We start from the raw sequence: 12,769 nt of genomic DNA, 5'->3' as shown, positions 1-12,769 counted from the left end.
ATATGATCTAACTTTTAATATGCTTATGTGTTTAAACCTTAAAGTCACACTCTCTTAATTGTTCTGCTTTCTTTCTTTTTCTCCCACTACCCAGAGGTCACAATGACTTCTTTTTCTTCTTAGTACAATGGTCTAGTGTAATCAACCCATTTCACTCCAGGGTAATACTATTTTGGGAGGGTGTTTCTTCCAGGCTGGCATTGCGAGCTTACAGATTGTTGGGGGAACAAAAGACCAGTTTTCTTGCAAGTTTCTGTTTAAGTAAATGGTTCTTTAATGTTTACTAGGCTGAAAATACTTGGGAATAAAAATAATACACACACCAAGAGGGCTAACATCATTTGCAGATTATATCTCCAGGCAAAGACGATTGGCTCATGTTTTCCAACATGTCCTGCTGTTACTTATAAAATTAAATAGCTGAATTGACCAATAAGAATGAAGCTGGCTTCTTATTTGCAATAAAATTCTCCTCCTGAGTTACGATACATAAATTTGAACCTCTATTAATCTCTGTAAGATTCTGGGGTTCAACAATGGACCCTGCAGGAGGGAAAGTAATGAAAAATAAACAGCCATAGTTCCCTTGCCAAGCACTGATCCTCACGCTCACTAAAAAGTAATAATAATAACAATAACAATAACAATAACTCCTTCACAGCTTTCTATCACAGGCCCAAAATTCTGATGCCTTAGCACTGCATTTACTTGTTGGTAAGCTCCATTGATTTCAATGGATTTTTTCTCCAAGTGAGCATATTTAGAATTGTAGCCTCGGCCAGACTACACCAAAGAAGGTGCATTTTCACCAGTCCTTTCAATCACAGGTTTTAAAAAAAGCATGTTAATAATAATAATAATAATAATAATAATAATAATAATAATAATAATAATTTTTCAGACCTAGGAAGCCCCAATCCAGGGCCACATTCTTGATTTGTGTTGGCATTGACCTGGTTTCCTGACCATAAATACTCCCTTCCATCTGCACTTTGGGGGCAAATAAGAGCGCAGACATTGATTTCTGTATGGCTGCTTTTCCTCCCAAATAAAAGTGGCAGAATTAAGCATGCCCCTTCTACAAGTAGAAGCTTTCAAGGCAATTTGTGAGACTGTGTTAGGCTGGTCCACAACAGGGCCTTCTCAGTAGCAGCTCCCCATTTACAGAAAGCCCTCCCTAGAGAGATGAGCCTGTCTGCCTTTAGTATTAACATTCAGGAGGAATTTAAAAGCATCCCTGCTGATCCAGGCATTTGATGTCTGGAAGATACCGTTCCTGGTAATCTGGAAATCATTTGCTGTTTAGGATATTTGGATGCTTTTAAATGTTTTCAAACATTTTAATATATATATATTATTTAATTGTGTTATTTTGTGTTTTTGTTGTTTGCCACCCTGGGCTCCTTTGGGAGGAAGGGTGAGATATAACATGATAAGCAAACAAACCCACTTGGAAGTGGGGGGGGGGGGAGTTAAGTCTGAAATATGACTGTCGGACAATTTATTGCATGACGGATGGTAGCTACAATTCATTTCTTATAAATAAAACCAAATTTGATCACATATCACACACACACACACACACGACAGAGAAATACAGCCTGCCTTAGACTGAAGAGAATGCTAACAACCATCCATTTAATATTGTATAGTTGCTCTTCAGAAGACTTGTTCTATACAAAATAATAATGATTAAAAAATATATAAAAATATATGAAGATCAACCCATACTCCAGTTTTAATGTAACTGCAATATATCTGTAAACCTTGTATCCCAGGATGTTTTAGAGGCTGGATTAAACTAGATTAGACTACTGGAACCAGCTCAATATGTCTGCTTGACTTCCTGTCCCATTTAGCTGCTCGTAAATATCAGATAACAGACCTTCATATTTCATTTTAATGTAGTGCAGAGGAACTTTCTTTTGACACACAGTGGCCAAACAATGTGCTGGGATTGTAATGAATGTCATTTATTAAGCCTGGAATTGGGGGGAAGGAGCATGCTGGTATTCAAACTGGATGAAGCATAGCTCTTCTCAAGGACAACTAAGGCTACAATCCTAATTCCACTCCCCTGGGAGTAAGACCCATTGAATACAGTGCGAATAATGTCTGCGTAGATATGGTGAGGATTACACTAAAATGAAAGAACAGTATAGGAAACAAGAGCAGACAAAACAGAAAGCACAAAAAATCCCTTTAGTGCCAAAGGCACTTCTATATCCTTTGAAACAGGTGAATCATTATTTTTATATGAACCACGACAGCTCGGTTCTCAGATGCGTTATAGCTCCAAAAGGAATGTATTCCTTATGTACTGCTGCCTAAACTTAGCAAAAAACCGTGTGTGTGTGTGTGTGTGTGTGTGTCTTAAAAATGAGCTGGTTACATGGAAATATGCTGCAGATTCAAGCCTTTGTCACAATTTGCTAATGAGATCACAGGAGGTCCTTCTGACGGCAGCAGAGAAGAACTCTAATTTCTCTCGCACATTCGCCTCCTACCCAAGCATTCAGGCACAGCCTCAAACACCCACCTCCTTTCCACTCACCAATTCATATATTCCCTACCTAGCTCAGACCTCTCTGTCCCACAAAAGTCTTCATTCTTAAAAGGCAATTTGACAGGAGCTGTCACAGAGTACTCCCTCCTTAGACTGAAGACTCTAGCTTACCTTCCATTTTTGAAATGATCCTGGGTTGAGTGAAAAAAGTGGGGGGGAGGGGGTGAGAGAGGGAGGGAGAGGGAGAAGTTTGGCCTACATTTATGACTTTAATTTTTTTTTTAGCTGCTGTTTTAACAGTCTTAAACTTAACTTGGCTCTGGCTTTAATAGTTGGTTTTACTGTTCTGCCCATTCAAAATTATTGGCTATTACTATACCCTATAATAACTACACACTATAATTATTTAGTGCATTTATTCTTGGTTTAACCTCTCAGTTGCATGCAGTTCTGGGAACCCTTCGAGTTTGAAGAGAGGGATAAAAATGGAGGAAATAAATTTTAAATGCGTATTTCTTGGATGGATGTAAGAGAGCTGGGGAAGCATCCTGCTCTGTCAGCAGCTACTCAAGTTCAGTCACAGTTCCACTGGACATCATGCTGTTTAATGTTTTCGTGTGTATTTTCCAGGTACTTCCATTTCTTACTCCAAAAGCACTGGTGGCGGGGGGAAGGGTTCCACTCACACTACTACATCCCTTATGCTTCTCTGTGACTCCACAGCCATCTATGGACCAGTCAATGTCCTACTACTATCTCCATAGAGGGCTTCCAAGTTCACAATTCTACAGAAAATTTAATAATAAAATGGTAAAATATATGTTTCACAATGTTACCTGCTAATTAGGTTGATCTATTTAGACCTGGGATGGGGAACCTGGGGCCCTCCAGATGTTTCTGGACTACCCAGATCCCCAAAATAAAAGAAACGTAACTCAATGTGCTAAAAATATGTGGATTTTATGTACAAAATAGCACTGTGTGTTTTAGCCAATTATCATTTAACTGGCGACAGCTAATGTGAATGAGAGAGATATTTAACAGAGAACTCTGCGGGCTGTTTTTGTCAATTTGAACTCTGAAGGTTTTTAAACAACAGTGGGGCAAAACATGTTGGCTTGTTTTGAAAATAAAATCCCTACCAGTGAAGGAAGTGGGGCAAAATAAGGGAGAGGGAGGGAGAAGTGCTGAAGAAAGAGCAGTCAGATGGGTCAAGGATTTTATTTGCAAGGTTGGAGAAATAGATAAGACTGCTTAGAGTCATGGAATTGTAGGGTCTGGCTCAGTCGGAGCATGGTGCTGATAATGGCCAAGGTTGCAAGTTAGACCACCGTATGGGACAGCTGCATAATCCTGCATTGTTTTTATCTTTTTAAGTTATGTATGATACAATCACCTTCTAACTACTAGTTTTTAATCCCTTACCTGTTTTAAGTCTTAAGTGTTCAATTTATCCGTAAGTTTTATCTTATGCTGGTCTGTGACCGAAATAAAAGCTTGATGCTGATACTATGTATTACGAACCACGGCGATCTGACGTTAATTAGGATCCTGCTTCTAGATTCAGTGTGAACTAGTGTCACAAACTAATTTGCACATGGAGGCTAATGTTCACCACACTAGAAGTGGCGTGAGATGAGCATGCTGAAATGTGTCCCCAAGATGCACATGTATGAACAGCTACATTAGTCTCAAGCTGGGCCTCATGAAATAAAGATGAGCCGCCGAACTCCGGCAGACCTTATCCAAAGCAGCTGTGCAAGGCACATGGCACTCTCTGATGAAACAAGAGCAACCTACCTCTTTAAAATTATCAAAGGCAGACAAAATGATTTCGTGCCCTCCTCTTACAAGGCAAACTGCTGCCAACAGTTCTAAGACCAGCGCCTTTGTTCTGTGCAAAGGAAGGAATTATTTGCTCGATTATTTGCTCTTGCATTTACAAAGATGAGTCAATCCTCATAACTGCAACTTTTTCACTGCTTTGCTCCCTTGGGTTTTAACAACACATTAACACAGAGAAATTAAACCGCCGGAACCAAGACAGGGAAACTGTTCACCAGTATAATTATTACAGGTTAGGTTGCTGTGAAAGGTATAGAAGCAGGAGCTGGGAGAAAAAAAGGCTGGTAAACCTAGTGAAAAGCTTTGCCATTAGCATAAGCTCATTGTGATCATTGATCTTGCTGCAGCATGTATTTGTGTGATACAAAACGAACAGCATGTAGGCCTAGACTTACCGGTACTTAGGATCCTTCAATCATGTCCTATTAAAATAATAATTGACCATGTCAAAGTCAATCACACAGTTAATACTACAGCAGGTGTGGAGACCATTGGACCCTCCAAATACTGATGAACTACAGCTCCCATTAACCCTGGCAATTGGTCATGCTTGCTAGCGGGAGTTGGAAGTTATAGAGTTGACCAGCATCTGCAGGGCAAAATTTTCCCCATTCCTAAACTACAGAGGAAGCAGAGCTTAGAGCACAGTCTTGGTGAAGGCCCCAAGAACTGAGGCAGGAGGGGTCTTCTGCGTTAGACCAGGGTTTTCTTTTTTTCCAGCCGGAGCTCACAGGAGCTCTGATCAGGTGGATAACTCATGTGGCTCATCCCAGTAACTGCTAGGGATTTCTGGTGGTGGCACAGAAATTATCTACACAATCCATCTGGCAAGCTGTTCTATAAACACTGCAGAACATTTGCCAATTGGCAACTGGAACAGGCGGATCAAGCCCTGGGACTCTGCTGAACTTTTGAGTTAAGTGAAAATGCAAGAATAAGACACAGAATTCAATTCAGAGTGAACTCTTTAAGGCAGGGGAATCAGGAGGCAACCATGAATATGATCTAACTTTTAATATGCTTATGTGTTTAAACCTTAAAGTCACACTCTCTTAATTGTTCTGCTTTCTTTCTTTTTCTCCCACTACCCAGAGGTCACAATGACTTCTTTTTCTTCTTAGTACAATGGTCTAGTGTAATCAACCCATTTCACTCCAGGGTAATACTATTTTGGGAGGGTGTTTCTTCCAGGCTGGCATTGCGAGCTTACAGATTGTTGGGGGAACAAAAGACCAGTTTTCTTGCAAGTTTCTGTTTAAGTAAATGGTTCTTTAATGTTTACTAGGCTGAAAATACTTGGGAATAAAAATAATACACACACCAAGAGGGCTAACATCATTTGCAGATTATATCTCCAGGCAAAGACGATTGGCTCATGTTTTCCAACATGTCCTGCTGTTACTTATAAAATTAAATAGCTGAATTGACCAATAAGAATGAAGCTGGCTTCTTATTTGCAATAAAATTCTCCTCCTGAGTTACGATACATAAATTTGAACCTCTATTAATCTCTGTAAGATTCTGGGGTTCAACAATGGACCCTGCAGGAGGGAAAGTAATGAAAAATAAACAGCCATAGTTCCCTTGCCAAGCACTGATCCTCACGCTCACTAAAAAGTAATAATAATAACAATAACAATAACAATAACTCCTTCACAGCTTTCTATCACAGGCCCAAAATTCTGATGCCTTAGCACTGCATTTACTTGTTGGTAAGCTCCATTGATTTCAATGGATTTTTTCTCCAAGTGAGCATATTTAGAATTGTAGCCTCGGCCAGACTACACCAAAGAAGGTGCATTTTCACCAGTCCTTTCAATCACAGGTTTTAAAAAAAGCATGTTAATAATAATAATAATAATAATAATAATAATAATAATAATAATAATAATTTTTCAGACCTAGGAAGCCCCAATCCAGGGCCACATTCTTGATTTGTGTTGGCATTGACCTGGTTTCCTGACCATAAATACTCCCTTCCATCTGCACTTTGGGGGCAAATAAGAGCGCAGACATTGATTTCTGTATGGCTGCTTTTCCTCCCAAATAAAAGTGGCAGAATTAAGCATGCCCCTTCTACAAGTAGAAGCTTTCAAGGCAATTTGTGAGACTGTGTTAGGCTGGTCCACAACAGGGCCTTCTCAGTAGCAGCTCCCCATTTACAGAAAGCCCTCCCTAGAGAGATGAGCCTGTCTGCCTTTAGTATTAACATTCAGGAGGAATTTAAAAGCATCCCTGCTGATCCAGGCATTTGATGTCTGGAAGATACCGTTCCTGGTAATCTGGAAATCATTTGCTGTTTAGGATATTTGGATGCTTTTAAATGTTTTCAAACATTTTAATATATATATATTATTTAATTGTGTTATTTTGTGTTTTTGTTGTTTGCCACCCTGGGCTCCTTTGGGAGGAAGGGTGAGATATAACATGATAAGCAAACAAACCCACTTGGAAGTGGGGGGGGGGGGAGTTAAGTCTGAAATATGACTGTCGGACAATTTATTGCATGACGGATGGTAGCTACAATTCATTTCTTATAAATAAAACCAAATTTGATCACATATCACACACACACACACACACGACAGAGAAATACAGCCTGCCTTAGACTGAAGAGAATGCTAACAACCATCCATTTAATATTGTATAGTTGCTCTTCAGAAGACTTGTTCTATACAAAATAATAATGATTAAAAAATATATAAAAATATATGAAGATCAACCCATACTCCAGTTTTAATGTAACTGCAATATATCTGTAAACCTTGTATCCCAGGATGTTTTAGAGGCTGGATTAAACTAGATTAGACTACTGGAACCAGCTCAATATGTCTGCTTGACTTCCTGTCCCATTTAGCTGCTCGTAAATATCAGATAACAGACCTTCATATTTCATTTTAATGTAGTGCAGAGGAACTTTCTTTTGACACACAGTGGCCAAACAATGTGCTGGGATTGTAATGAATGTCATTTATTAAGCCTGGAATTGGGGGGAAGGAGCATGCTGGTATTCAAACTGGATGAAGCATAGCTCTTCTCAAGGACAACTAAGGCTACAATCCTAATTCCACTCCCCTGGGAGTAAGACCCATTGAATACAGTGCGAATAATGTCTGCGTAGATATGGTGAGGATTACACTAAAATGAAAGAACAGTATAGGAAACAAGAGCAGACAAAACAGAAAGCACAAAAAATCCCTTTAGTGCCAAAGGCACTTCTATATCCTTTGAAACAGGTGAATCATTATTTTTATATGAACCACGACAGCTCGGTTCTCAGATGCGTTATAGCTCCAAAAGGAATGTATTCCTTATGTACTGCTGCCTAAACTTAGCAAAAAACCGTGTGTGTGTGTGTGTGTGTGTGTGTCTTAAAAATGAGCTGGTTACATGGAAATATGCTGCAGATTCAAGCCTTTGTCACAATTTGCTAATGAGATCACAGGAGGTCCTTCTGACGGCAGCAGAGAAGAACTCTAATTTCTCTCGCACATTCGCCTCCTACCCAAGCATTCAGGCACAGCCTCAAACACCCACCTCCTTTCCACTCACCAATTCATATATTCCCTACCTAGCTCAGACCTCTCTGTCCCACAAAAGTCTTCATTCTTAAAAGGCAATTTGACAGGAGCTGTCACAGAGTACTCCCTCCTTAGACTGAAGACTCTAGCTTACCTTCCATTTTTGAAATGATCCTGGGTTGAGTGAAAAAAGTGGGGGGGAGGGGGTGAGAGAGGGAGGGAGAGGGAGAAGTTTGGCCTACATTTATGACTTTAATTTTTTTTTTAGCTGCTGTTTTAACAGTCTTAAACTTAACTTGGCTCTGGCTTTAATAGTTGGTTTTACTGTTCTGCCCATTCAAAATTATTGGCTATTACTATACCCTATAATAACTACACACTATAATTATTTAGTGCATTTATTCTTGGTTTAACCTCTCAGTTGCATGCAGTTCTGGGAACCCTTCGAGTTTGAAGAGAGGGATAAAAATGGAGGAAATAAATTTTAAATGCGTATTTCTTGGATGGATGTAAGAGAGCTGGGGAAGCATCCTGCTCTGTCAGCAGCTACTCAAGTTCAGTCACAGTTCCACTGGACATCATGCTGTTTAATGTTTTCGTGTGTATTTTCCAGGTACTTCCATTTCTTACTCCAAAAGCACTGGTGGCGGGGGGAAGGGTTCCACTCACACTACTACATCCCTTATGCTTCTCTGTGACTCCACAGCCATCTATGGACCAGTCAATGTCCTACTACTATCTCCATAGAGGGCTTCCAAGTTCACAATTCTACAGAAAATTTAATAATAAAATGGTAAAATATATGTTTCACAATGTTACCTGCTAATTAGGTTGATCTATTTAGACCTGGGATGGGGAACCTGGGGCCCTCCAGATGTTTCTGGACTACCCAGATCCCCAAAATAAAAGAAACGTAACTCAATGTGCTAAAAATATGTGGATTTTATGTACAAAATAGCACTGTGTGTTTTAGCCAATTATCATTTAACTGGCGACAGCTAATGTGAATGAGAGAGATATTTAACAGAGAACTCTGCGGGCTGTTTTTGTCAATTTGAACTCTGAAGGTTTTTAAACAACAGTGGGGCAAAACATGTTGGCTTGTTTTGAAAATAAAATCCCTACCAGTGAAGGAAGTGGGGCAAAATAAGGGAGAGGGAGGGAGAAGTGCTGAAGAAAGAGCAGTCAGATGGGTCAAGGATTTTATTTGCAAGGTTGGAGAAATAGATAAGACTGCTTAGAGTCATGGAATTGTAGGGTCTGGCTCAGTCGGAGCATGGTGCTGATAATGGCCAAGGTTGCAAGTTAGACCACCGTATGGGACAGCTGCATAATCCTGCATTGTTTTTATCTTTTTAAGTTATGTATGATACAATCACCTTCTAACTACTAGTTTTTAATCCCTTACCTGTTTTAAGTCTTAAGTGTTCAATTTATCCGTAAGTTTTATCTTATGCTGGTCTGTGACCGAAATAAAAGCTTGATGCTGATACTATGTATTACGAACCACGGCGATCTGACGTTAATTAGGATCCTGCTTCTAGATTCAGTGTGAACTAGTGTCACAAACTAATTTGCACATGGAGGCTAATGTTCACCACACTAGAAGTGGCGTGAGATGAGCATGCTGAAATGTGTCCCCAAGATGCACATGTATGAACAGCTACATTAGTCTCAAGCTGGGCCTCATGAAATAAAGATGAGCCGCCGAACTCCGGCAGACCTTATCCAAAGCAGCTGTGCAAGGCACATGGCACTCTCTGATGAAACAAGAGCAACCTACCTCTTTAAAATTATCAAAGGCAGACAAAATGATTTCGTGCCCTCCTCTTACAAGGCAAACTGCTGCCAACAGTTCTAAGACCAGCGCCTTTGTTCTGTGCAAAGGAAGGAAGAGAGAAATCAATTAGAGCAATGTGATGACTCAGCTTTCGCAAGATGGATGTGACGGCATCTGAGAATAATATTTCTTTAATATTCAGCTGCTGCTTCAAAAGAATGACCCTGCTATTAGCTTCAAGCAAGATGTTGCAAATGCTCGGTACCTCTGCGGGTCATAGAGTTGTTTGTGTCAAGTTAAGTGATCGCAACTTTAGATTAAAGCAAACCAGCTGAAGGAGGAATTAATCAGGGACTGTAGCATATGCAAATGAGGGGTTTCTCGCAGAGCAACTCCAAGCAGGAAAAACTAATCATCACCACACACATGAAATTTCCAAACACAAAAGAGGAGCCTTTTACCTGGGATTCTTGTTGTTCAGGCTTAGTGCAATTTCATTAACAGCATGGGGGTGCGACATGACCATATTGAACCCGTACTAAAATAGAAATTGGAAATAAGAGTTCAGTGTTTGGAATGCTTTATTATCTTTATTAAAAATCAGCAATTTCCCTCATTTCTTGATAGTGAGCGCATGTTTGCTACTGAATGTAACTGAATTAAACTGGGAATTAGAGCCAATCCAGGCTTTCCGGCAAGTGTATCTATATGATGTTTGTACATTGGGTTGCCATATTTTGAAGAGCAAAAAAGAGGACACTATGACGACTCTCGTTTTAAATAACCCTACTATAGGTAGGCTATAGAGGCTGTGATATGTTGCTGTGGGGGGCAGGAGAAGAGAAGAGGAAAGCAAGTCTTCAACCACCAGTTCAGTCTATGTCTCATCCAGAAAGTATAGCCAGAGACATTTTGGCAAATATACCCGGAAAGAAATTTTACCCTGAAAAAAGAGGACTTGTCATGGATAAAGAGGACGACACATGGCAACCCTATACATCTAAATAAGACTGACCACAAGATTCAGTCTGAATTCTGATTTGGTGTTTAGAAAGCAACCCACCTTAATCCAAAGCAGTTTGTAGGTGGTCCAATTCAGCTCAGGGTCAATCCAAGTCTGCTTTGTTTCCCCCTACCAACTGACTATTAATGCCACCAAGAATGCATCCTGCCTGTGTCAGGAATTAATGCCAACTTTTTTAAACCCAGTTTCAGCTGCAGAATGCTTGGCTGCTCTGCCCAAAACGTACCATGCTTTATATTACTATGTCATACTCCTAGCAGACCCAATTAAATCAATGGACATGAATAACCTAAGTCTATTTATTTCAATCTACTGTGAGTGTGACTTAGTTAGAGACAAGCCTTTAATAGTAGTGGGAGTCACATTTTTCTTTTCTCTCCAAAGCTTCCAGTTATAGTGCTTTACACAATATTTTGTGCCCACATGACTCAGTCCACTACATTTTTATAAGCATGGACACTTGCTTCCTTCACTGAGGGAAGGAACACACACAATCCATCCCACTGAAATAAGTTGCCAAAAGAGCTAAAGTTTAGTTACCTGGTAATTCATGATGGCACGTAAACACATGATGCAGACATGGACATCATCCTTTTTACTCACTAATCTTGAATTTTTAAGTGTTCTTCTGCTTGGTAAGGTGTTACACCTGCAAAGAAAAGATATTTGGCTATTAACAAAAACTGATTTTCCATCCGCCCTCTGCCATCACCTGTGAAGATAGGCAAGCAGTCTCATTATTAATAATGACAACAATGACAACAACACAAAATAATAATAATAATAATAATAATAATAATAATAATAATAATAATAATAATAATAGCAGCAGCAGCAGCAGCAACCACCAACCACCAAGTCTTGCATCAGCATTTCAGTTGCTGCAAAATGTTCATATTAGTGTCATGAACAAATTAACAAAGTCAGCTTCATATCATATCACACCATGGAATCATAGTTGGAAGGGTTAGAAGACATTTCAGTTGAACTGTTAACTGGTGCATTATACAACAGATCTGGATTCAGTTGGATTATTATTATTCAGTTGTGTGAGAAACTCGAAGGCCTTTATGCTATGAGAAAAGGATTGGAATACAGTAATTCCCAGTATTTCTGCATCCTCTCGAGCACCTGTCCTTCTACCTTTTCTGAGGTTAATAGATGCACTAAGAAAACCGACATCTTTGCAACAACAAGCGAAGATGTGCTAGTTTAGCAGCTGTTTACATTGTGATTACAACCTGGCACCTGTCAGGTCTTGGCACTCTGTCAATGCATGATGTCTGGAGTAATCACTTAATCACTACTGTGGTACTTTAGGTCCTAGCAAAGCCATACATTCTTTCCAAATAAACTCTCTAGCTGTCAGTTTCTTGCCAAGTGTCACTCATCCAAAGAGCTACAAGATGTTGCATGAAAGGCAGGAAACGTAACACCGACGTCCTTTGGCTTCATCTTGTATCAGCCTACACAACTGAGTTCCATACAAGCATATTCAACACTTTGACGGAGATTTTCTCGAGCTGCACAGAGAGCAAACCTACATGTACATTGGAAAATCCACAGCAGATTCTCCCCGAGACTGTAGCTTCAACCTCCACCACGCTAGAAATTCAACACCCGATTCAGTTTTACGGTGTTTCTGCAGACCTTGCTCACATATCTTCAGAGCAATGCTAACCCCTGATCTGTGACGGTGGAAAGAAGAGCGCACCCTGCCCACCAGCAGTGTTGCTGCTGACAGAAGTTGTCATAAGACAAGTCCTTGAAAACACAGTGTTACATGGTGAGGCAGGAGTAGCCACAGATTTGCTGGATAAAAAGCCAGCCCATTTCCTAGTAAAGGGTTTAATCCGGGCCCTTCTGCTTTCTAGCCTGGAGTTGGCACCACAAGACAGTGGAGAACAACCACCACCTCCACCCATGTTCCACCCTGACCAGCAGGGCTGTAGAGTTGGCAAGATACCCCCTGCCGCCACCCCTAGTTAGCACTGCACTCTTTCAAGGGTATATTCATGACCATAAGGGCCAAAGACTTCCTTTTTAAAATGGAGAAAGAGAAACAAAAGCTGAGATTCTCAAGAACATGGGTT

The 12,769-nt window shown here is 40.1% G+C and overlaps 1 protein-coding gene across 1 annotated transcript in view; it reads right to left on the bottom strand.

Moving 5' to 3' along the window:
* Positions 1 to 12,769, bottom strand: part of FMNL2 (formin like 2) — a 78,397-nt gene that overhangs the window by 34,505 nt on the left and 31,123 nt on the right. The window contains exons 6-8 of the mRNA XM_033165101.1: positions 11,217 to 11,325; positions 10,114 to 10,190; positions 9,656 to 9,749 (exon numbers count right to left, since the gene is read on the bottom strand). Coding sequence (XP_033020992.1) covers positions 9,656 to 9,749; positions 10,114 to 10,190; positions 11,217 to 11,325 — 280 coding nt within the window. The remainder of the gene's footprint in view (positions 1 to 9,655; positions 9,750 to 10,113; positions 10,191 to 11,216; positions 11,326 to 12,769) is intronic.

This window comes from Lacerta agilis, chromosome 1 (assembly GCF_009819535.1).
Source record: "Lacerta agilis isolate rLacAgi1 chromosome 1, rLacAgi1.pri, whole genome shotgun sequence".
Taxonomy (NCBI): Eukaryota; Metazoa; Chordata; class Lepidosauria; order Squamata; family Lacertidae; genus Lacerta; species Lacerta agilis.
This window is presented reverse-complemented; position numbering and strand designations above follow the sequence as displayed.